The 26,648-nt window shown below is 45.1% G+C and overlaps 1 protein-coding gene across 2 annotated transcripts in view; it reads right to left on the reverse strand.

Annotated features, from left to right (window-relative positions):
• SLC12A1 (solute carrier family 12 member 1) overlaps positions 1-26,648 on the reverse strand; it is a 188,443-nt gene that overhangs the window by 83,433 nt on the left and 78,362 nt on the right. For both annotated transcript variants that reach the window (XM_063926056.1, XM_063926055.1), the window contains 4 exons: positions 14,370-14,525; positions 11,857-11,956; positions 11,301-11,412; positions 8,924-9,064 (listed from right to left, as the gene is read on the reverse strand). In XM_063926056.1, coding sequence (XP_063782126.1) covers positions 8,924-9,064; positions 11,301-11,412; positions 11,857-11,956; positions 14,370-14,525 — 509 coding nt within the window. The remainder of the gene's footprint in view (positions 1-8,923; positions 9,065-11,300; positions 11,413-11,856; positions 11,957-14,369; positions 14,526-26,648) is intronic.

The following is a 26,648-nucleotide window of genomic DNA, read 5'->3' on the forward strand; positions in this document are numbered from 1 at the left end:
ATGTTCAAGAAAAAACAAATCCCATCGAAACACTGCACAAATCTTCTGACACCAAGTGTAAAATAACATGGACAATTTGTCAGATCCAGATAACAGTGTCTATATACCAAATGTTTCTCCATGGTGAAGAGACAGTGATTCTATTCCCTGCAAGTTGGAGATAACAGCAGATTCATTACAAATGACCCTCAACTTTTTAAAATCAAGCAACAAGTTTCACTCAATAAAAAAACTTCCAAGTGTATTTGGTCATCATTAAAAATGTAATAGTGTATAAAACAGTTAGAAAATATGTCAGCCCTGGAGCTGTCTGGAGCTAGTTGCTAGTACTAGTACACATTGTTAGATTTTTAATGATAGCTGAACACGTTCTGAAGTTTTTATGTTGCAAGGACTTTTTGTTCATTACTAAAAGTCATGGATCACTTGCAATGACATGTTTATGTCATATGCAAGGCTCAGAGGCCTCCGTATCTTACTGGCTGAAGTTAGTTAAAACTTAAAAGCAATGTTTCCTCTAAGCAGAAATTAGATTTTTTTTCTCCCATTATTGCCTAATGAAACTCCAGAAAAGTAAATAGAACTATAGGGGTCTGAGAGAAGAATTGCAACTGGCCAGTAATCAACTGTTATGTAAAGAATGACAGGGGATCTTTGATGACTGAATGTTGCAGTGCTAACAAGCGTGACAACTGTTGTTTCATTTGTGGCAACACGTGCCTGCTTTTATACCAGATATTCTGGGTTTTAGTCTGTTCCGCATAGCTATACAGAATTTTTCGCAAAAGGGACAAATGTTTGTTCTATGGCAGGGAGATGGAGGAATTCCATATACAATTTAGTGGCAAAGTTGCGCCAGGTTACAGATCACAGTATTGATTTTAACCTAATATGGGCAACCTAATATAACTGAAAGGTCACAAGTACAGTCCTCTAACCTTCTGAAGGTCAGCACATTGCCCCTAATCAGAGTAATAAAAAAACTAAAAAATAACCCCCACACCCCTACATCAGCCACTCACTCAAGATGCTCCCACGGAGAGTCTACATGTTACCCAGATACACCACGTTTCATTTTCTGAATTGCCATAAAATGCCTCCACGCACCCCATAACTTCCCAGGTGTGCACAGATTCAAACATTCAGTTCAGAGTTGATCATGTCATTCAAATCCCCCATCTAATGTACATTCAGAACCTCCACTCACTCCTCAGTGGATTACTAGTGACTGCCTACTAATGCATAAGCATTCCCTACCTTGTTTATTCAAAGATGTAGTCACTGGTGTCTATGTACTAAGCTTTGGAGAGATAAAGTGTATGGAGATAAAGTACCAGCCAATCAGCTCCTAACTGCCACGTTACAGGATGTGTTTGAAAAATGACAAGAGCTGGTTGGCAGGTACTTTATCTCTGTCCACTTTATCTCTCTTCAAGACGTAGTAAATAGACCCCATAGTTACAAGGAGGGAATATAAGTGGTGCCAACTGCATTCCCTCCACTGTCGCACATGTCTTGCATGGCATCCTTGCCTTGTGCGTGGAGTTCACATGATGAGGTGGTCAGCTTCTTCAACCATGTTCAGTCATTAGCTGGCCACACACCGAATAAGTAAGCATATTATCCGGCCGATGGGTACAATGGACTGGTGGATTTTATAGACTTAGAAGTGCCTCCATATGCTAAACAATATATAGGCACAAAATTAATTGCAATGAATGAAATCAATAGAATATGTGGATGATTGAATAGGTTTGAAAAATCAAATCAAACAATCGCAGTGCTTCTTCTGCTGTTTTCAGCAATGAATGGTTATCGTTCAAGTACATACACTGAACGATAATCATTCAGAAATGCCATGCAAGGGCTATATTGGAACAATTATTGTTCAGTGTATGACCAGCTTCGTTTTCTGCTTGATATCCTGCTGAGTTTAACCCAAGACCTCAGCTCTTACTGAATTATTCACAAAGAGCTGAGGACCAAGGTGAAGTTTGATGGGGAGTAAGCTGGATGGAGTTTGGGGGCTGCTCTGTGACCCCGTCTGACTATAAAATTATTACAGGCCTCCATCAAGTTACCGCAGAATGGCTGCGTGTGGTTAGCAGACCTTGCATGCACAGTAGCACTGCAGAGGCACAAAACAGAAATGAAGTGACCACTAATGTGATCACTTAATTTTTTACAAATTGAAGGGACAAGCTCTTTTCAGAGATCTATCCCTGCATGTGTTTTTCAATGCATTCATGTGAATGTAAAGTTTACTCACCTGTGAAGGCTTTGGGGGTGACAAGGGAGAGACAATTGGAGGGATTGTGTGACTAGGGAGAGGCATTGCATGATTAGGGAGAGACAGTGGGTGTTTGATTAAAGTGTGTTCCTCCTTCACATACACATCCCATACTGTCTGTGGTCAGTGCTCCCCTCCATGCTCCTAATACTCCCCATGCTGTTGAGTCTTGCTACTGGGTGGGATGACAGGAGAGGCTGAGCACTGGGGTGGGGGCAGGACTGGAGAGGCTGATCACTGGGGTGAGGTGGAGCTGACTGATGTTTCCTCTCTTCGAATCTCTTAGCTAGTCATCCGAGTAGTCTGAAGTAACAGACACTGAACTTTATTTCAAACTGCTTGGATCATTAGCTGTGAGATCCGAGGAGTCATCAACACGAACCCATGTTGACATGGTCATGACCTACTTTGGGGTCGCAACCCATAGTTTGAGAACTGCTGTACTAGGTGATGTAGAGATATAAAGGTTTATTTATGTAAGAATGTGCTGTTTAGGTTTTACTTATCACCAAATATCACATTCTGGTATCTGTCTCGTTGATGATCCCAGCTTCTCCTTGCATTTCCTGTTCTTATGGCGGCTGTGTTTTTATTTTTTTATTCTGTGCATTCCAGCTTTCTTCCTCCTGTTGTCCCCTGCGCATGAGCAGGGTCATCTCAGCAGTGAGGGTAGGGCAGAGCAAGAGGTCAGCAGGCAATAAGGAGGAGGTGACCTGGCAGATGTATATGTTGGGTCACCTCAGCGGTGGTGAGGTTGGAGGCAGAGCAGGCAGTCAGGTGGTGGGAACAGAGCAAGGGGGCACTGTGGCAACAGGCAGTCAGGAGGAGGAGACCTGGAATATGCCCTGGGCTACACTGGCTGCTGTCACAGAAGGGGGTAGGGAGACAGCCATCTTCACTGCTCTTCTCCCCTAACAAGTTTTGCCATCCTGAGATGGCAAATGTTTCTTGTGAAGGGAAACGGAAAGTTGAGCTTTGTTTTCTTTCACGACTAGTGCTCAAAAAACTAAAGTATGGTGATGTGATTCAGGCATGGAGCAGGGGTGCTACTGGAGAAGTCAGGAACTTCTACACGGTAATCCGGTCTATGAAAAGGACTAGGCAGAAAAAAGTCCTGTTTCAGGGATTTTCTCCACTACTTTAATAGACCCCTGTATAAAAGGCAGCAAGCTAATTATTGTAGTCATAATGCAAAAAGCAGGTGCCAACTTGCTAAACAGTTTTCCATTTGGTTGCATATACAGTATGCCATAACTGACCTGAAGACCTCTCCCCCTGGGTAACGCACACTTTACAAATAACATCTGATTGCATATGAAAATGTTTCATTGAATATAATGTTCCTTTATGTAGCTTGATTTTCAGGAAGTACTTTATATGTTAATGACCAGACGTGGATACCCTGATCCCTGTACTGCCATTGTGGTGGAAAATAGGTCACTGGCTAGAAGATCCAGGCCCAGTCTATTTCCACAATCAGACATCAGAAATTCAAGGCGGATTTTGATACATACCTATATCCAAAATCCTTTAGGTCATTCCTATTATATTATGAGTCTTCCATAATTGTATGTTACACACAAGTGTATACTGGAAGTGGTTGGCATCCTGTGATTTTTAGGGTGAGATGTAATAAGCCATACCTCCCAACTGTCCCGATTTTCGCGGGACAGTCCCGTTTTTTTAGGACTGTCCCACAGTCCCACCCGCGGGTCGCAGTGTCCCGCAGTGGGGGAGGGGCAGTTGGGAGCCCCCTGTTACTGCAGCGGTGAATAGACGCTGTGCACATGCGCACAGTGTCTATTCACAGGTGACAGAGGGAGAAGGGGCATGCCAGCGGCTCACAGAGCGCTGGCCATGCCCCCTCAGTGACGGTAAAAGAGGGCGTGATCGCGATCGCGGCTCTGCCGCGAGGCCAAGCTCCCTTTTAGAAAGGCCACGCACCCTTTTCGGGCGCGGGCGTCGTTCATTTCAAAAGTTGGGAGGTATGAATATGCAGTGAAAAGAGCGGAGAAGTGACCAAGTTGATAAATTGCCCCTGGCAACCAATCAGCTGCTCTGTGTAATTGTATAGTATGCAAATGATAAAATGTTACTTCAATGCTGATTGGGCAACTTCTCCACTGGCTCACTTCTCCACTCTTTTCACTGCTGAGTACATCTTGTTGTTAGAGGTCTATTCATGAAGCAGTGAAAAGATTGGAGAAGTGAGCCTGTGGAGAAGTTGCCCATGGCAACCAATCAGCTACTCCATACAACTGTATATCATGCAAATTATAAATGTTACTTCAATACTGATTGGTTGCAATGGGCAACTTCTCCACTGGCTCACGTCACTCTTTTCACTGCTTCATGAATAGACCCCTTAATCTCTTAGTCTACCCAAGATCATTTTTTATTGTTATTTAGTCACATACATATTTGGGTTTATAAAAAAAAAATCTCTTTAAATGATTCTACTAGGATTGCTTTTGTGACATTAGTTTAATACCAGAAATAGCCCACTAAATTTACCCTAAGTACTTATGGCAGAGCAATAATGGCATACATTTTAGTGCATCTATATCCATTACCTTTATTGTAACCAAGGGGGATATAGGAACACAGTGGTCATTTAGTATTTTTGGATATTTCAAGTAAATGTTACAGTTCACCGTGTCACAAGATGGTACAAAAATATATAAATAATAATAATGATCCTTGAATAAAAACAACAATTAATGCATTTTACATATTCCCGATTCCAATATGAATAATGTATGTACGTGCCAATTAGTAGCCATGCTCAGCTTGTAGAGCAAGAGCATGGGTGCCGTCATCTTGTTTGCACTCACCTGACAATGCTATTTACCCTTGACTTGCACTGTGGTCATTGGGGGTCATTCCGAGTTGTTCGCTTGCTAGCAGATTTTAGCAGCATTGCACACGCTAGGCCGCCGCGCTCTGGGAGTGTATCTTAGCTGAGCAGAATTGCGAACGAAAGATTAGCAGAATTGCGAATATAAAATTCTTAGCAGTTTCTGAGTAGCTCGAGACTTACTCCTACACTGCGATCAGCTCAGCCTGTTTAGTTCCTGGTTTGACGTCACAAACACGCCCTGCGTTCGGCTAGCCACTCCCCCGTTTCTCCAGACACTCCCACGTTTTTCCCTGACACGCCTGCGTTTTTCCACACACTCCCAGAAAACGGCCAGTTTCCGCCCAGAAACACCAACTTCCTGTCAATCACACTCCGATCACTTCAACGATGGAAATTCTTCGTTCGGACGTGAGTAAATCTACAAAGTTTTGAGCTAAAATACTTAGCGCGTGCGTACTGCGTACCTTGCGCATTTTTGCCTTAATCGTTCCGTTGCAAAAATCGGCAACGAGCGAACAACTTGGAATGACCCCCATTGTGAGAACAACTTCTCTCATTAGAGATCAGTCTCCTAATTCCATTTGCGTTCAGCACCTGATCCAGTCATCAGTCTACCACATTTGCTATACAGCATTCAGGCTTTGACCCCCATAGTCGTCAGTCTCCAGCACTGCTATACAACATTCAGACTCAGACATCAGTCTCCAGCATTGTAACAGATGTGTCCGGATACATAATTTCTGCAGTCACAGCAAACAACCTTCTCAGTGTACCAAACTGTGGGGCAGATTTATTAAGCTCGGTGAAGTGATAAAGTGGAAGGTGACAAAGTACCAGCCAATCAGATCCTTACTGCCATGTCACAGGCTCGGTTTGAAAAATGACAGTTAGGAGCTGACAGGCTGGAGCGTTATCACCTTCCACTTAATCACTTCACAAGCTTAATACATCTACCCCTGTGTGAGAATCTTATAGCGTTGGGCGCCTTTTTTGCATCTTCCTTTGCCGAAAATGCATTTTAGTCGCAACACAAGAGGATGCATCAGGAGACTGTGCGGATTAATTTGATATATGACTCATGTATATTGTGTGCAACTGAATCTCTGAATCTGAATACGAAGTGCTACAATGTAGCAACTGCAGCTTTTTTCGAATACAAGTTTGTTTATGTTCCGTAAACAGACTCAGTAACACTAACACACCGTATATACAAGTGTTGCATACAAATTCATCAGCACAATCTCCTTTTACTTCCTACTTACATCACGTTATGACTAAAATGCATTTTTGGCAAAAAAAAGACACCCATGATATCAGAGTCGCACGGGACCTGGTGAATAATTTGTGCCAGGCATCTCACACTGTGTGGCGCGTCTCCAGCATTGCTATACAGCATATAGACTCAGTCATCAGTCTCCAGCATTTCTATACAGCATTCAGGCACAATTAACAGTCTCCAGCATTTCTATACAGCATTCACACCCAGTCATCAGTCTCCAGCATTGCTATACAGCATTCACGCCCAGTCATCAGTCTCCAGCATTGCTATACAGTATTCAGGCTCACTTAACAGTCTCCATCATTTCTATACAGCATTCAGGCACACTTAACAGTCTCCAGCATTGCTATACAGCATTCAGGCACACTTAACAGTCTCCAGCATTGCTATGCAGCATTCACGCCCAGTCATCAGTCTCCAGCATTGCTATACAGTATTCAGGCTCACTTAACAGTCTCCAGCATTGCTATACAGCATTCAGGCACACTTAACAGTCTCCAGCATTGCTATGCAGCATTCACGCCCAGTCATCAGTCTCCAGCATTGCTATACAGCATTCAGGCTCAGTCATCAGTCTCCAGCATTGCTATACAGCATTCTCGCCCAGTCATCAGTCTCCAGCATTGCTATACAGCATTCAGGCTCAGTCATCAGTCTCCAGCATTGCTATACAGCATTCAGGCTCAGTCATCAGTCTCCAGCATTGCTATACAGCATTCAGGCTCAGTCATCAGTCTCCAGCATTGCTATACAGCATTCAGGCTCAGTCATCAGTCTCCAGCATTGCTATACAGCATTCAGGCTCAGTCATCAGTCTACAGCATTGCTATACAGCATTCTGGCTCAGTCATCAGTCTCCAGCATTGCAATACAGCATTCACGCCCAGTCATCAGTCTCCAGCATTGCTATACAGCATTCAGGCTCAGTCATCAGTCTCCAGCATTGCTATACAGCATTCAGGCTCAGTCATCAGTCTCCAGCATTGCTATACAGCATTCAGGCTCAGTCATCAGTCTACAGCATTGATATGCAGCATTCACGCTCAGTCATCAGTCTACAGCATTGCTATGCAGCATTCAGGCTCAGTCATCAGTCTCCAGCATTGCTATACAGCATTCAGGCTCAGTCATCAGTCTCCAGCATTGATATACAGCATTCACGCTCAGTCATCAGTCTACAGCATTGCTATACAGCATTCAGGCTCAGTCATCAGTCTACAGCATTGCTATACAGCATTCACGCTCAGTCATCAGTCTACAGCATTGCTATACAGCATTCAGGCTCAGTCATCAGTCTACAGCATTGCTATACAGCATTCACGCTCAGTCATCAGTCTCCAGCATTGCTATACAGCATTCACGCTCAGTCATCAGTCTACAGCATTGCTATACAGCATTCAGGCTCAGTCATCAGTCTACAGCATTGCTATGCAGCATTCAGGCTCAGTCATCAGTCTCCAGCATTGCTATACAGCATTCAGGCTCGGTCATCAGTCTCCAGCATTCAGGCTCACTTATCAGTCTCCAGCATTGCTATACAGCATTCACGCTCAGTCATCAGTATCCAGCATTGCTATAAGGCGTCCTTCAAACATCATATGCAGCCTGCTTTCAGTGTGCATACTACTATACTAGCAGTAGCCTGCCTCCGCTGTATACTAACTATTGTCCTGCCCCCATGCATAGTGAATATAGAATTTGTGGTGCTTCCGGCACTCAGTCCAGCGTTACTCAGTCTGCTGCTACTACAGGTTTACTCAGTATGCTGCTACCAGGGACGGATTGGGAACAAAAAGCGGCCCTGGAAAAAATTGTACTAGTGGCCCCACATGGGCAGCACCAGAGGTGTAAGGTCTAGCCATGAGCCATGGCAGCAGCACCCTCCCCCCAAGACTTTCCAGATAGTGGGCTTGTCCAGCATCAAGGGGGAAGTTAAAAATAAATAAAATTAAATATTATGAGCACATTATATGATACATCGTCAGAATTTAGGAAACTATATAATTCTTTAGAAATATATATTTTCTTGCTTATTACACCAACCGTATCCCAATCACTATTCACTCAATCTTATATGTCAGCCAAGCAGGCAGACAGAGCATAGACTAGATCATCTGCAATCACAGGCTAAGTGGCAAAGTCATTTTCATATATGCAAATTATTTTGCATCTTATTCATTATGTCTATAAAAAGGACCACATGTCCTCAAACAAAACAGGCCCCACTGGTGCGTCGGCCCACCGGGAATCTTCCCTGTGAACCCTACGCCCAATCCGCCTCTGGCTGCTACTACAGGTTATCCAAATGGGTGTACCTATCTCTGCACATTATTCTGCACATCATATATACTTGTTACAGTGACCTGCATGAGGAGAAGTGCTATCAGGCCCTCACGCTTCATACACTCTCCTACAAATGTAGCTGGCCCTAGGGGTCCGAATCACCATAACCCCAGAGGTTAAACCAAAGGATGGGAATGACATTTTTGCTTACCTGGAGAAGTGTTCTCACACCGTCTCTGAAGCTGTCAGCAGCGACTGCCGCATAAAATGCTTTCTTTTTGTTTTTAGTTAACCATTTCTGCTTTTTGCTCATCCCACTGTTCATTTCTTTTACAGCCTGTTTGCGTGGTCCCTGTATAACACAATAAGGTTCAGCGGAATAAAACATTAGCAAATGAAAACGGACTGTTACATCTCGACCCAATCTTTGGAAAATGTTTTTGAGCTACAACCTGAAAATGAAGAGCTCATATTTTTTTTTTATTACCGACTATGAAGATGGCAGTCATACGAGATTGCATATCACTACTCCGTGATGAGTAAATTATATAACGGAACAGTAATGTAACTGGTATTACAGTGACTGGCAGCCATATTAATACATTAACTAGTTAAATACTATCAATATCTTCAGGCTAGAAGAAGACAGCATTAAATTTGCTTTGAAACTTATATTGAATTTTAAGAACTTTGAAGGTCTTATCTGTATGAAAAATCTATTTTCAGCGGAGATTAAACCAAGACATGTTTTACTTTTGATTTAATGGCTTGTACTGAAATCTTTAAAGCAATCTAATCTATTCCTTGTTTGTTCAGTCATCACTCGATTGTATTATATGACACAAATTCCTGCCTACTTACAACAGTGGAAAGGCAAAATAGAGGAATAGTTATATATTGTGCATTTTGTCCTCAGAAAAGAACCCCCAACAAGTCATGTTTTCAGAATTTCTTTAATCATGTACAGTTGAGTTGGGAGCCTTTGTATTCACCTAAAGGCCTAATTCAGCATGGATTGTAGATGTGCGAAAAATCGCACTTCTACAATCCATTACACTGACATGCGGGGGGATGCTCAGCACAGGGCAAGTCCGCCCTGTCCCCCCACATCCCCAGCAAACATGTGAAAGCATCGCACAACGGCATTGCTTTTGCATGTTTAGGGTTGCCCTCTGCCTACGCAGCCTAGCTGCTAAGGCAGATGGCAACCCGACATCTTTTAGGCCGCCGCAACCCCCATAAACGCTGCCGCTACACTCCCTCCCGCCTCGCGAATGCCTCTGCCTGTTAATCAGGCAGAGGCGTTCGCACAAGTGAGATGCAGTCGCATCTCACTGTGTGCGCACGTGCAGCACGGCTTCTGCGTGTGCGCACACTTCACAGGGCTTCAGCATGTGAACGCTGCCGCAGCAGCGTTCCATGCTGAATTAAGCCCTTAGCACCTCCCAATTTTTTTTAAATAACTAGCTTATTTAACAATGCCTTAAAGCGAGAGAGCTCAGACATACTAATACTGCAGTCCACAGTCCCCATTTTTGTTTTCAAAGGGGACTGCGGTCTGGCTTAGGGTGTCATTCCAAGTTGATCGCTAGCTGCCGTTGTTCGCAGCACAGCGATCAGGCTAAAAATCGGCATTTCTGTGCATGCGTATGCACCGTAATGCGCACTCGCAACGTACGGGTACAAAGGGGGTTATTCTGAGTTGATCGCTAGCTGCCGTTGTTTGCAACGCAGCAATCAAGCTATAAATTGGCATTTCTGCGCATGCGTATGCACCGCAATGCGCACGTGCGACGTATGGGTACAAAGTCTTTTGTGGTTTTGCACAGGTTCTAGCAAAGCTTTCAGTCGCACGGCACAACGCAGGAAGATTGACATGAAGTGGGCGTTTCTGGGTGGCAACCGACTGTTTTTAGGGAGTGCTTAGAAAAACGCAGGCGTGTCGGGGAAAACGCAGGCGTGGCTGGGCGAATGCTGGGCGGGTGTGTGACGTCAAAAGCCATCCCTCCGTCGTTAGAATCAACGCACACGAAGAGTAACTACAGGGATGGTCTTGTTTTGCACAAAAAGATTTTGCTGGCGGTCTGCTGCACAAGCGTTCGCACTTCTACAAAACGAAAATACACTCCCCGGTGGGCGGCGGCAATGCGTTTGCACGGCTGCTAAAAACTGTTAGCGAGTGATCAACTCGGAATGACCCCCTTAAGCTCTAGCCTATACTCAGCTAGGCCACATTAGTGCGGCAGCTGTAGCCTACGGGATACAGTTTTACCAGAGAGAGATTTAGAATCACAGCAGTTTCCCCAGGGCATCTAGGAAGTAGAATCTTTCACTGAAAGACTTCATAAAAGTGAATTTGCTTTTTGGATATGATGTGCTGGCAGGAAGTATAATACATAGCACCAATAGATTGGTTCTGCATGCTCAATTGTTATTTATTGGGTACAAAAACTGATAAATAATAAATAGGCCCCTTCAGCTACCTGTTTCCACAGACAGAAATCCAGAAAACATAACTGTTTGGGAAACACAAGGATGGATTTGGGAAAAACTGGAGTACATGGATATGGTATGAGTTCTGTACTTACAGCAAACACCTCACAACAGATGCAGAGTCCTGTGTTCTTTGTAAAAGAGTTAGTAATATCCAAGAGGGCTGGCCTTGCCATTGGTGCTCCAGTTAAAACCAAGCACTGAGGTCTGCAAACCAAGACATTATATAATGGTTAATAGTGGCAGTGGTGGTAGAGATGACCCCACTATCAGGGCTGCAATCAGAAATTTTGGAGCCTGCGAATGACAAAATAGGCAGGGCCCTCCCACCTCCTCATGTGTCTCTCCAGCAGCCTCTCACCTCCCCCTTTGTCCCTCCAGGATCTCATGATGTGTCACTGGTCCACAAGCTATGTTTGGCTAACAGTCAGCGCCACATTCAAAATGCCACTGATACTGTATCTCCATGGTTACCTGCAGTGCCAGTCCACCAGCTGGTGGCCTGGCCCCAAATCCACCAGCTGGTGGCCTGGCCCCAAATCCACACCGCTGCCACCTTGGCCCCCTTCTCTGTCGAGTCTGGGACTACAGTCCCGGCTGCCCCCCCCCCCAATGGCAGCCCTATCCGCTATGATGCATTATGGGAAGTACCTGAAGTTTTTGACGTGGTCATCAATTGTGTCTAGCTCCAAAGCACTGTTTAAGGCATTTGTGTAGTGAAGAGCCTGGGCTGAAGAGCCCCAATTAACCTCTGTTTAGGAAATAGAAAGAGTTAGTTTGCATTCTTTTTAAGGAAAGGGCAGAGTTGAGAATCTTCAGCACTCTGCTGTTGTACAGCTGCATGTTCTATACTGAGCAATGATGTGAATATCAATCATCATCCTGGAAGATATAGGTTAGAGACTAAAGAAAGGTTGCAGTGCTCTTAGATTACAACTGTTAGCAATCTTCTAAATGTAAGTGACATGTAGAACATTTTAGAGGATTCAGGGGTTTTCTTATTTGGGAGCATTCCTCCCGAACATCATGCGAAAATGGCATTTTCCATATTATATAAGTATCATGTCCATTTAAGAACAGCTTAACAGGAGATATCTGAGCTACGGGTGGTCTTCAGTATGCCGGCTGTCGGGATCCCGGCGCACAGACCAATTTTATAAAAGCTCAGAAAAATCTGGCTCTTCAAAGCGGTTAAAATACAGCTAATCGGGATCCCGGTGGTCACAATGCTGACACCGGCATCCCAACTAGCGGTGAAACGCCGGCACCGAAATACCAGTGAGGTAGGTGATTCTCCTTCTATGAGTGTCTACGACACCCATAGAGGGAGAATATTACCTGTGGCAAGTGCAGTCAGCCACCATGCCCGCAAGGGGTTTTCTTGCACTTGCCCCGCTGCCGGCAAACTGGTGGCCGGGATGCCGCTGTCAGTATACTGACGGCCAACATCCCGGCCGCTGGTCATTCATACTGAACCCCTTCAAAGCTTGGTCCTGATAGCTAAAGCCATCTTGTACCATTATGGATGGGTAGAGCTACATTGCTGGACAGGACGATACCCCCCTGTCAGCGCCCATGCTCCCCCAGCATTTAGAGTGATATTACTCTGCAAATGCACCACAGGGTCAGAGCCCGCAGGAAAGGGACCTCCATAGCTATGACTTTACAAAAAACTTCTTCACTGGGACATTCTCCTAATGGAGCCTCCGTATAATACACAGGAGGTTTTTGTTAATAACCCCCAAAAAGTTATCTCTTAGAAGAAATTATATTTTTCAGGTCCTCTCTGCCACCAATGATAAATAGGCCATGTAGTGTTGATCCATTGAATTTCCTTTCTCATGCTAAAAATGTATCACACATTCATGTCCTGATTCAGAGTCACCTATAAGCGGCTGCATCTGTGGTAACATTACATGCTATAAAATAGCTGTCTATATTCAGAGAAGTCCGGATCTATACATCTGCTCAGAGGTGGATTTAGACCTCATGGGGCCCTAAGCAAGATACCGACTTAGGGCCCCCTTCCCTCAAACAATCAATATCACTATATTTTAATTCCTGATTTATGGCCTCTTACATTATTTGTTGTTTTTCCTCCTTATATTCTATTACAGTATATTACTTCCCCCTTCACTGATTGCACCATGTCCCCTCACCTCTAACTTCCATTATTACACAACATTTTAGATCTGTGCTCCCCTCACTGAAACAGCAGGTCCCTATACCCTATTATTACACCCTCACTCACTGACCGCATTGTATAGGAGTGATCGAGTCTTACAACACTGCAGGACTGGAGACTCAGGCATGTGCTGGAGCCGGCATCCAACAGCTATCTAATCACTAACAGCCTGCTGGGAGTATTCAGCCAGCCCAGTGCTCTGACATTTTTGCCGGAGGTTGCCGAAGGTCCATGCAACCTTATTGGCGGGCCCCCCTGGGACCCACAGGGCCCTAAGCAGCTGCCTTGGTTGCCTTGTGGTAAATCCTCCGCTACATCTGCTTGTGAGAGCAGCCTCCATAGCTATCAAAATGGATTTACACCAGCCCTATCTGCTAGAGATCCTACCCTTATAGACTTCACTTCTGTGTCTACACGCCCATGGCAAGCTTATGCTAAGTGTGAACGCCTGGTTGGCCCCAGGTTACACCCATTTACAATAGATCTGGATGACTTCTGTGCCTCTTTGAATAGCCCTGCAGGTACACCTTGCTTGGATTCGTGAGCATGCCCGGAAAATTGCCAATGGGGCACTTTGCTTGTCACTCTAAATCAGACCCTGTGCATGCATAACTAGAACAGCTTAAGTAAAGTCTCAACGTAAATTAAGCTTGTTGACCCAAATGTGCCTGTATTGAGTAAATCACATATAATACTTTCTGGATTTACATGTATATTACAGTTGTCAAGGTTTTCTTATCGTCTTTATTTCTATGTGTTATTTGTTTTCTAACCAATACTCTTTGTTCTTCTTTGAGAAATTCTCAACTGACTGTTCCCTACTTTTAAACATAGGTCGCCATTGGCAAATTGTGGCTCCAGCCTGTGCTCATTATACAAGGCTGCAGCTAAAATTGTGCATAGTATTTTAGAAGGAGATTCACTTTACATCTTACCAAGAACGCATTTAGTTTATTAAAAACACATATGGTTTATTTACCTGGCTTCTTGTAGGTCACATATATATACAGGAAAAGCTCTATGCCGTAAGTGATCACAGCTGCCCACCAATTGATGACGAACATGACACCGCAACAGAGCATGGCTCCAAACAGGGACACCCACATGTTGTAATATTTGTATGCAGGTCTCCAGCCTGTTTATACAAGAAAGTCAATGCATTTTACAGACGGCATACTGCACTACACAACTAAATCTATAGAATAACAATGTACAGTATGTCTTCTGTCCTATTGGGTTTGGTATGTTTTACCAGCAGACGGGATGCCGGCTGTCAGTATACAGACAGTGGCATCCCGTCAGCTGGAATCCTGGGAGCGAGTCAGCGAGTCCCCTCGCGGGCTTGCCGCGCTCGCCACACTTCGGTCCCAGTGGCTCGGACCCACCAACAGAGTGGGAATAACCTGCAGAGGTCGGGATTCCGACCGTTGGTATTTCACAGGCTGTCGGGATTCTGGCGTCGGTCTCCTGAACGCGGGTATCCCGACATCTGGTACTTTAACTGCATCCTGTCCTATTTCCTAGATGCTATGTTAGGACATTTTATGTACCTTTATATAACGAGTACATTGCTATATTGTAATTTAGTGATTGGTAGAGTTTTTAAATATAGGGGATGATTGGTAAAATATTGAATGCATGCACCCAATGCTTTCCCTGCGTACGACTCAGAATCACCCCCATAGTGTTAAGTAGATTAAAAAAAGATCCAAACTAAAATGCAATGTTATAGAGGTGGTATGTAACACAAACATAACATACCCATAGTATAATAGTGTACCCAACCGTAAATTATAAATCACTGAGAATAAGTTATTTAATAGAGATCACAGAAATCCATGATAACTTACAGTAGTTAATGAACTTAGAAAGTGGTGTAAAGGTCTCAAAGACAGGTCTGTGATAGGTCTGGGAATGTTTTTTCTCAAAATATCCAACAGTAGATGACAAGAATTTAATGTGAAAGATCACTGACAATGAGTGAATCTGCTGCTCTCTTTAGCTGGTTCTTAGCATCAGAAAAGTAATTGGGGTCATTTCTGAATATTTGTGCATACAAACCTGTGCAAAAAAATGCAGCCCTGGTAAAGCACAGGTCAAAAAGGAAAGTATGAATGGTTTCTTTGGGTTATTTACTGCACTGTAAAAAAACCCATCCACACCAGAATTGTTGATTTATTATTAGTATCCTCTTACGTCCCCTGTTATATGAAAAGTTAGAAAGCAGTATTTATATGTGTTGGGGGTGCTACTGTGAACAGCCTCTATATTTTGTACACCGCACAAAGCAGACATACAAGGCAAAAGGCCAAATGTAATAGGGTGAATGCCAATTTTTCAGCCTTTTACAGAAGTGATTGGTTTTGCCTTAAAAAAAATTACTGAATGAAATCTTGTGATAAAATCAGTGAAAAATTACCACTTTTGCAAAATCTGACAATTTTACTTTGGGCCCAAATAGTCTCTCTTTTTGTCTTCTGTGTATTGTGTTTCTCAGGTTTATATAACCTTTCTTTTACAACTACCTGCGCAGTGTAGCTAAAGATCTTCCATTGTATGCAAAGTGTACTGCATGACTCCCAAACCAATCATGTCTGAGTACAAAAACAATAAGCAGAGCTGCCTTTTCCTTCTGTGTAAAACATTAAATCTAGGCTTTAGAAAAGTTTATTAATAAACATTGCAAACTAAGTTCTTTTTTTAATTCCCTTTATCCCTTAAGTGATAGTTTCTTGCCAATATAACCATTAAATATCATGTTAGCATCACAGGCTTAGTTAATATTCTGTCATCTTTTTAAGTGCATAATCAATACAGTAATGCAGAAATGTGTTTTAGAGATATAGTTTGTAAGAAGGGTATTGACAATCCTGCCACTGCATATTCTACTAACAGTACAAAGGGATGCACTAAAGCGCTCTCTCCAGCAAGCTACTGTATTCCAGAATGCTCTCCCAGTGCTATATATTGCTTGAAGCATGCACAGGTCAAGTGATTGCTCATCGTTAATTTGGGATTTGTCATTTTAATAACTGTTCTTTAAAATATTGTAATTATTTTGTTTGATACAATTAGCTGTAAAAAGCACATTTTAGCAACAGTTTTTCAACGTATAATTAATGTTCCCCTCACACGTGGATTTCATATTTAATGCAGTCCGCACTGTTACTGTAGAGCCTCCCTGTATATAATATTTGTTGTTTCGGTCGCATTGCTTTGAGTGCAAGTATATAGATCTCTGCTTGTACTGAACCGAGAAGAGGCTACATAAACCCGACTACAGAAAACGCCGTCAGGTCCACCCCTACTTGTTAATTGTCATAGCAAATCAGACATGGGCCAAAATGTACTAATATTCGTGTTTTAGCTGTTTTTAAGGGTGTTTGAACTTGAATGGTATCGGGTGCATTTTACTGCAACTTTTTGAATCCTGATACGGTCAGTTACTAAGCTGCCGAGTATTCCACATTCGTTTTTTCCGATGTCGATGTGATTCGTAATGTCAAGCAGTGTTTTACGGGAGTGATGAGTAAAACACTGCCTGACAAAACACAAGGAATCCCGGCCGGATCTGTGAGATCCGTGCAGGACTTCATTGTGCACCTTTTTAAAAAAAAATTAAAGTGTTAAAAATCAAGAAAAAAATTGCGTGGGGTCCCCCCTCCTAAGCACAACCAGCCTCGGGCTCTTTGAGCCGGTCCTGGTTGCAAAAATATGGGGGGGAAATTGACAGGGGTTCCCCCATATTTTAACAACCAGCACCGGGCTCTGCGCCTGGTCCTGGTGCCAAAAATACGGGGGACAAAAAGCGTAGGGGTCCCCCGTATTTTTGGAACCAGCACCGGGCTCCACTAGTCAGAGAGATAATGCCACAGCCGGGGGACACTTTTATATAGGTCCCTGCGGCCCTGGCATTAAATCACTAACCAGTCACCCCTGGCCGGGGTACCCTGGAGGAGTGGGAACCCCTTAAATCAAGGGGTCCCCCCCTCCAGCCACGCAAGGGCCAGGGGTGAAGCCCGAGGCTGTCCCCCCCATCCAAGGGCTGCGGATGGGGGGCTGATAGCCTTGTGAAAAAAATTGAATATTGTTTTTTGAAGCAGTACGACAAGTCCCAGCAAGCCTCCCCGCAAGCTGGTACTTGGAGAACCACAAGTACCAGCATGCGGTGGAAAAACGGGCCCGCTGGTACCTGTAGTACTACTACAAAAAAAATACCCAAATAAAAACAGAACTCACACACCTTGAAAGTACAACTTTATTACATACATTCACACCTACATTCACACATACTTACCTATGTTCACACGAGGGTCGGTCTACTTCTCCAAGTAGAATCCATTGGTTACCTGAAATTAAAATTATACTCACAAAAATCCAGTGTAGATCGGTCCTCTTCTGAGCTTGTAATCCACGTACTTGGCAAAAAAACAAACCGGAAACCCGACCACGCACTGAAAGGGGTCCCATGTTTACACATGGGACCCCTTTCCCCGACTGCCAGGAACCCCCCTGACTCCTGTCAAAGAGGGTCCCTTAAGCCAATCAGTGAGCGCCACGTCGTGGCACTCTCCTGATTGGCTGTGTGCTCCTGTAGTGTCAGTGAGGCTGCACACGGCAGAGATACAATGTTGTGCCTATGCGCTCCATTGTATCCAATGGTGGGAACTTTGCGGTTAGCGGTGAGGTTACTTTCGGTCAACCGCTGACCGCAAAGTTCCCACCATTGGATACAATGGAGCGCATAGGCGCAACATTGTATCTCTGCCGTGCGCAGCCTGACTGACAGCTCAGGAGCACACAGCCAATCAGGAGAGTGCCACGACGTGGCGCTCCCTGATTGGCTGAAGGGACTCTCTGTGACAGGAGTCACGGGGGGTCCCGGCAGTCAGGGAAAGGGGTCCCATGTGTAAACATGGGACCCCTTTCAGTGCGTGGTTCGGGTTTTTCGGTTTGTTTTTTTGCCAAGTACGTGGATTACAAGCTCAGAAGAGGACAGATCTACACTGGATTTTTGTGAGTATAATTTTATTTTCAGGTAACCCATGGATTCTACTTGGAGAAGTGGACCGACCCTCGTGTGAACATAGGTAAGTATGTGTGAATGTAGGTGTGCATGTATGTAATAAAGTTGTACTTTCAAGGTGTGTGAGTTCTGTTTTTATTTGGGTATTTTTTGTAGTAATAGTACTACAGGTACCAGCGGGCCCGTTTTTCCACCGCATGCGGGGGAGGCTTGCTGGGACTTGTAGTACTGCTACAAAAAACAATATTAATTTTTTTTCACAAGGCTATCACACCCCATCCGCAGCCCTTGGATGGGGGGGACAGCCTCGGGCTTCACCCCTGGCCCTTGGGTGGCTCGAGGGGGGGGACCCCTTGATTTAAGGGGTTCCCACTCCTCCAGGGTACCCCGGCCAGGGGTGACTAGTTAGTGATTTAATGCCAGGGCCGCAGGGACCTATATAAAAGTGTCGCCCGGCTGTGGCATTATCTCTCTGACTAGTGGAGCCCGTTGCTGGTTCCAAAAATACGGGGGACCCCTACGCTTTATGTGCCCCGTATTTTTGGCCCAGGACCAGGCGCAGAGCCCGGTGCTGGTTGTTAAAATATGGGGGAACCCCTGTCAATTCCCCCCCCCATATTTTTGCAACCAGGACCGGCTCAAAGAGCCTGAGGCTGGTTATGCTTAGGAGGGGGGACCCCACGCAAATTTTTATCCCAGTTTTTACATTAAACAGACCCTTTCCCATAGATAACCATGCACAGATCTCACTGATCCGTGCATGGTTATCCAAACTCGACTGGAAAAAGCAGGTCTATTTTTTTGCTGCTTTTTTTAACGATTCGCAAAAAAATACACCCGCACTTGAGCACTCAGAGACTAACACCCAAATACGAATGAATAGTGAATACCCGTGTTGTAGGAAATAACAGCCGCGTTTGAGCGATGGTCTATTCATTCGTATTTCTGAACTTTGTCATTCAAACCATTATGAATAGTCCAAACACTGCCGAGATTTGTGCTTAGTGAATTCCCGTGTTGGGACTTAGAAAAAAAAACACAAATCGGACAAACTCGATTTTTTAGTAAATTTTGGCCATCTACTGGGAATAGAAGTCTCTTAAACTGGAAGGAAAAGTTATTGGGAATTCAAGGAATTCGAGGAATAAATACATATTTTTACTGTAACAGCATTCTGTCAATATAGTGGCCTCTATAACGTTTATTGAAGATATTTAACTTTCAGCCATGTCTCATCAGACAATTTAGGCGGATTCAAGTTTCTCATCAGTATTATTGGCACCAACTTTTCAAGGTTATAAGATGTGCAGGTAATCCTGACGCTGATAGATTATTTAGACATTCAGGGGGATGGGTCACTGCATCTTCTACATTCATGACAATGTTTACAGAAATGGAAACTCTCATCTGTGCTGGAAACCTCTCCAATATATAATTGTTAACAGAGGGAACTTGTTCTTTCATGGGTGCAAGGATCACACCTTTGTATAATAACCATGAGGCATCTTGTGTGGCAATTTTCTTGACATGTATTGTCCATAAACTTGGTGCATTGTATGGTCATAGCGCATAATGCATATGCCTGGTGCAGTGCATGGTGCTTGTGCCTGGAGGGTATGTAGGGTGCATGTGCCTGGAGGGTATGTATGGTGCATGTGCCTGGAGTGTATGTATGGTGCATGTGCCCAGAGCGTATGTAGGGTGCATGTGCCTAGAGCGTATGTATGGTGCATGTGCCTAGAGCATATGTATGGTGCTTGTGCCTGGAGGGTATGTATGGTGCTTGTGCCTGGAGGGCATGTATGGTGCATGTGCCTGGAGGGCATGTATGGTGCATGTGCCTGGAGTGTATGTATGGTGCATGTGCCTAGAGCGTATGTATGGTGTATGTGCCTGGAGCGTATGTATGGTGTATGTGCCTGGAGCGTATGTATGGTGCTTGTGCCTGGAGGGTATGTATGGTGCTTGTGCCTGGAGGGTATGTATGGTGCATGTGCCTGGAGTGTATGTATGGTGCATGTGCCTAGAGCGTATGTATGGTGCATGTGCCTGGAGGGTATGTATGGTGCATGTGCCTGGAGTGTATGTATGGTGCATGTGCCTAGAGCGTATGTATGGTGCATGTGCCTGGAGCGTATGTATGGTGCATGTGCCTGGAGGGTATGTATGGTGCATGTGCCTGGAGGGTATGTATGGTGCATGTGCCTAGAGCGTATGTATGGTGCATGTGCCTGGAGGGTATGTATGGTGCATGTGCCTGGAGTGTATGTATGGTGCTTGTGCCTGGAGGGTATGTATGGTGCATGTGCCTGGAGCGTATGTATGGTGCATGTGCCTGGAGTGTATGCATGGTGCATGTGCCTGGAGGGTATGTATGGTGCATGTGCCTGGAGTGTATGCATGGTGCATGTGCCTAGAGCGTATGTATGGTGGATGTGCCTGGAGCGTATGTATGGTGCATGTGCCTGGGGGGTATGTATGGTGCATGTGCCTGGAGGGTATGTATGGTGCATGTGCCTAGAGCGTATGTATGGTGCTTGTGCCTGGAGGGTATGTATGGTGCATGTGCCTGGAGCGTATGTATGGTGCATGTGCCTGGAGCGTATGTATGGTGCATGTGCCTGGTGCGTATGTATGGTGCATGTGCCTGGAGCGTATGTATGGTGCATGTGCCTGGTGCGTATGTATGGTGCCTGTGCCTGGTGCGTATGTATGGTGCATGTGTCTGGTGCGTATGTGTGGTGCATGTGCCTGGTGCGTATGCATGGTACGTATAACTGGTACGTATAACTGGTGCATGCATGGTATGTACTGTATGACTGATGCATATGCATGGTATGTATACATGGTGCGTGTGACTGGTGAGTGTGACTGGTGTATCTGCATTAGAGATGAGCGGGTTCGGTTCCTCGGAAACCGAACCCCCCCGAACTTCACCCATTTTACACGGGTCCGAGGCATACTCGGATTCTCCCGTATGGCTCGGTTAATCCGAGCGCGCCCGAACGTCATCATCCCGCTGTCGGATTCTCGCGAGATTCGGATTCTATATAAACAGCCGCGCGTCGCCGCCATTTTCACTCGTGCATTGGAAATGTTAGGGAGAGGACGTGGCTGGCGTCCTCTCCGTTTATTGTTGAACTTGATTGTGCTTTATTGCTTAATTGTGGGGAGGACTGGGGAGCAGCTGTATAATATAGGAGGAGTACAGTGCAGAGTTTTGCTGATCAGTGACCACCAGTTTTATCCGTTCTCTGCCTGAAAAAAACGCTCCATATCTGTGCTCAGTGTGCTGCATATATCTGTGCTCACACTGCTTAATTGTGGGGACTGGGGAGCAGCTGTATTATATAGCAGGAGTACAGTGCAGAGTTTTGCTAACAGTGACCACAAGTATACGTTGTCTGCCTGAAAAACACTCCATATCTGTGCTCAGTGTGCTGCTTTATTGTGGGGACTGGGGACCACCAGTATAATATTATATAGGAGGAGTACAGTGCAGAGTTTTGCTGACCAGTGACCACCAGTATACGTTGTCTGCCTGAAAAACACTCCATATCTGTGCTGCATTGTAGACAGTATATAGTAGGAGTACAGTGCATAATTTTGCTGACCACCAGTATATAATATATAGGAGTACGGTACAGAAGGCCACTGCTGTACCTACCTCTGTGTCGTCAAGTATACTATCCATCCATACCTGTGGTGCATTTCAGTTTTGCACAGTTTGCTGACCACCAGTATATAATATATAGCATTACGGTACAGTAGGCCACTGCTGTACCTACCTCTGTGTCGTCAAGTATACTATCCATCCATACCTGTGGTGCATTTCATTTTTGCACAGTTTGCTGACCACCAGTATATAATATATAGCAGTACAGTACAGTAGGCCACTGCTGTACCTACCTCTGTGTCGTCAAGTATACTATCCATCCATACCTGTGGTGCATTTCAGTTTTGCACAGTTTGCTGACCACCAGTATATAATATATATAGCAGTACGGTACAGTAGGCCACTGCTGTACCTACCTCTGTGTCGTCAAGTATACTATCCATCCATACCTGTGGTGCATTTCAGTTTTGCACAGTTTGCTGACCACCAGTATATAATATATAGCATTACGGTACAGTAGGCCACTGCTGTACCTACCTCTGTGTCGTCAAGTATACTATCCATCCATACCTGTGGTGCATTTCAGTTTTGCACAGTTTGCTGACCACCAGTATATAATATATAGCAGTACGGTACAGTAGGCCACTGCTGTACCTACCTCTGTGTCGTCAAGTATACTATCCATCCATACCTGTGGTGCATTTCAGTTTTGCACAGTTTGCTGACCACCAGTATATAATATATAGCAGTACGGTACAGTAGGCCACTGCTGTACCTACCTCTGTGTCGTCAAGTATACTATCCATCCATACCTATGGTGCATTTCAGTTTTGCACAGTTTGCTGACCACCAGTATATAATATATAGCAGTACGGTACAGTAGGCCACTGCTGTACCTACCTCTGTGTCATCAAGTATACTATCCATCCATACCTGTGGTGCATTTCATTTTTGCACAGTTTGCTGACCACCAGTATATAATATATAGCAGTACGGTACAGTAGGCCACTGCTCTACCTACCTCTGTGTCGCAAGTATACTATCCATCCATACCTGTGGTGCATTTCAGTTGTGCGCAGTATATATAGTAGTAGGCCATTGCTATTGATACTGGCATATAATTCCACACATTTAAAAATGGAGAACAAAAATGTGGAGGTTAAAATAGGGAAAGATCAAGATCCACTTCCACCTCGTGCTGAAGCTGCTGCCACTAGTCATGGCCGAGACGATGAAATGCCATCAACATCATCTGCCAAGGCCGATGCCCAATGTCATAGTAGAGAGCATGTAAAATCCAGAAAACAAAAGTTCAGTAAAATGACCCAAAAATCTAAATTGAAAGCGTCTGATGAGAAGCGTAAACTTGCCAATATGCCATTTACGACACGGAGTGGCAAGGAACGGCTGAGGCCCTGGCCTATGTTCATGGTTAGTGGTTCAGATTCACATGAGGATGGAAGCACTCATCCTCTCGCTAGAAAAATGAAAAGACTTAAGCTGGCAAAAGCACAGCAAAGAACTGTGCGTTCTTCTAAATCACAAATCCCCAAGGAGAGTCCAATTGTGTCGGTTGCGATGCCTGACCTTCCCAACACTGGACGGGAAGAGCTTGCGTCTTCCACCATTTGCACGCCCCCTGCAAGTGCTGGAAGGAGCACCCGCAGTCCAGTTCCTGATAGTCAAATTGAAGATGTCACTGTTGAAGTACACCAGGATGAGGATATGGGTGTTGCTGGCGCTGGGGAGGAAATTGACAAGGAGGATTCTGATGGTGAGGTGGTTTGTTTAAGTCAGGCACCCGGGAGACACCTGTTGTCCGTGGGACGAATATGGCAATTGACATGCCTGGTCAAAATACAAAAAAAATCACCTCTTCGGTGTGGAATTATTTCAACACAAATGCGGACAACAGGTGTCAAGCCGTGTGTTGCCTTTGTCAAGCTGTAATAAGTAGGGGTAAGGACGTTAACCACCTAGGAACATCCTCCCTTATACGTCACCTGGACCGCATTCATCAGAAGTCAGTGACAAGTTCAAAAACTTTGGATGACAGCGGAAGCAGTCCACTGGCCACTAAATCCCTTACTCTTGTAACCAAGCTCCTGCAAACCACACCACCAACTCCCTCAGTGTCAATTTCCACCTTACACAGGAAAGCCAATAGTCCTGCAGGCCATGTCACTGGCAAGTATGACGAGTCCTCTCCTGCCTGGGATTCCTCCGATGCATCCTTGATTGTAACGCCTACTGCTGCTGGCGCTGCTGTAGTTGCTGCTGGGAGTCGATCGTCATCCCAGAGGGGAAGTCGAAGACCACTTGTACTACTTCCAGTAAGCAATTGACTGTCCAACAGTCCTTTGCGAGTAAGATGAAATATAACAGCAGTCATCCTGCTGCAAAGCGGATAACTCAGGCCTTGGCAGCCTGGGCGGTGAGAAACGTGGTTCCGGTATCCACCGTTAATTCAGAGGCAACTAGAGACTTGATTGAGGTACTGTGTCCCCGATACTAAATACCATCTAGGTTCCATTTCTCTAGGCAGGCGATACCGAAAATGTACACAGACGTCAGAAAAAGAGTCACCAGTGTCCTAAAAAATGCAGTTGTACCCAATGTCCACTTAACCACGGACATGTGGACAAGTGGAGCAGGGCAGACTCAGGACTATATGACTGTGACAGCCCACTGGGTAGATGTATTGCCTCCCGCAGCAAGAACAGCAGCGGCGGCACCAGTAGCAGCATCTCGCAAACGCCAACTCGTTCCTAGGCAGGCTACGCTTTGTATCACCGCTTTCCAGAAGAGGCACACAGCTGACAACCTCTTACGGAAACTGAGGAACATCATCGCAGAATGGCTTACCCCAATTGGACTCTCCTGGGGATTTGTGACATCGGACAACGCCAGCAATATTGTGCGTGCATTACATCTGGGCAAATTCCAGCAGATCCCATGTTTTGCACATACATTGAATTTGGTGGTGCAGAATTATTTAAAAAACGACAGGGGCGTGCAAGAGATGCTGTCGGTGGCCCGAAGAATTGAGGGCCACTTTCGGCATTCAGCCACCGCGTACCGAAGACTGGAGCACCACCAAACATTCCTGAACCTGCCCTGCCATCATCTGAAGCAAGAGGTGGTAACGAGGTGGAATTCAACCCTCTATATGCTTCAGAGGATGGAGGAGCAGCAAAAGGCCATTCAAGCCTATACATCTGCCCATGATATAGGCAAAGGAGGGGGAATGCACCTGACTCAAGCGCAGTGGAGAATGATTTCAACGTTGTGCAAGGTTCTGCAACCCTTTGAACTTGCCACACGTGAAGTCAGTTCAGACACTGCCAGCCTGAGTCAGGTCATTCCCCTCATCAGGCTTTTGCAGAAGAAGCTGGAGACATTGAAGGAGGAGCTAAAACAGAGCGATTCCGCTAGGCATGTGGGACTTGTGGATGGAGCCCTTAATTCGCTTAACCAGGATTCACGGGTGGTCAATCTGTTGAAATCAGAGCACTACATTTTGGCCACCGTGCTCGATCCTAGATTTAAAACCTACGTTGTATCTCTCTTTCCGGCAGACACAAGTCTGCAGAGGTTCAAAGACCTGCTGGTGAGAAAATTGTCAAGTCAAGCGGAACGTGACCCGTCAACATCTCCTCCTTCACATTCTCCCGCAACTGGGGGTGTGAGGAAAAGGCTAAGAATTCTGAGCCCACCCGCTGGCGGTGATGCAGGGCAGTCTGGAGCGAGTGCTGACATCTGGTCCGGACTGAAGGACCTGCCGACGATTACTGACATGTCATCTACTGTCACTGCATATGATTCTCTCACCATTGAAAGAATGGTGGAGGATTATATGAGTGACCGCATCCAAGTAGGCACGTATGTATCACGTATACGTACACGTATGTAGGTATGTATACTGGCAGGAAAAGAGGCAATTTGGAGGCCCTTGCACAAACTGGCTTTATTCTACCTAAGTTGCCCTCCCTCCAGTGTGTACTCCGAAAGAGTGTTTAGTGCAGCCGCTCACCTTGTCAGCAATCGGCGTACGAGGTTACTTCCAGAAAATGTGGAGAAGATGATGTTCATCAAAATGAATTATAATCAATTCCTCCGTGGAGACATTCACCAGCAGCAATTGCCTCCACAAAGTACACAGGGACCTGAGATGGTGGATTCCAGTGGGGACGAATTAATAATCTGTGAGGAGGGGGATGTACACAGTGAAAGGGGTGAGGAATCGGAGGATGATGACGAGGTGGACATCTTGCCTCTGTAGAGCCAGTTTGTGCAAGGAGAGATTGATTGCTTCTTTTTTGGTGGGGGCTCAAACCAACCAGTCATTTCAGTCACAGTCGTATGGCAGACCCTGTCGCTGAAATGATGGGTTCGTTAAAGTGTGCATGTCCTGTTTATACAACATAAGGGTGGGTGGGAGGGCCCAAGGACAATTCCATCTTGCACCTCTTTTTTCTTTCATTTTTCTTTGCATCATGTGCTGTTTGGGGACAATTTTTTTGAAGTACCATCCTGCCTGACACTGCAGTGCCACTCCTAGATGGGCCAGGTGTTTGTGTCGGCCATTTGGGTCGCTTAGCTTAGTCACACAGCTA

This window comes from Pseudophryne corroboree, chromosome 6, assembly GCF_028390025.1.
Source record: "Pseudophryne corroboree isolate aPseCor3 chromosome 6, aPseCor3.hap2, whole genome shotgun sequence".
In the NCBI taxonomy this organism is placed as follows: domain Eukaryota; kingdom Metazoa; phylum Chordata; class Amphibia; order Anura; family Myobatrachidae; genus Pseudophryne; species Pseudophryne corroboree.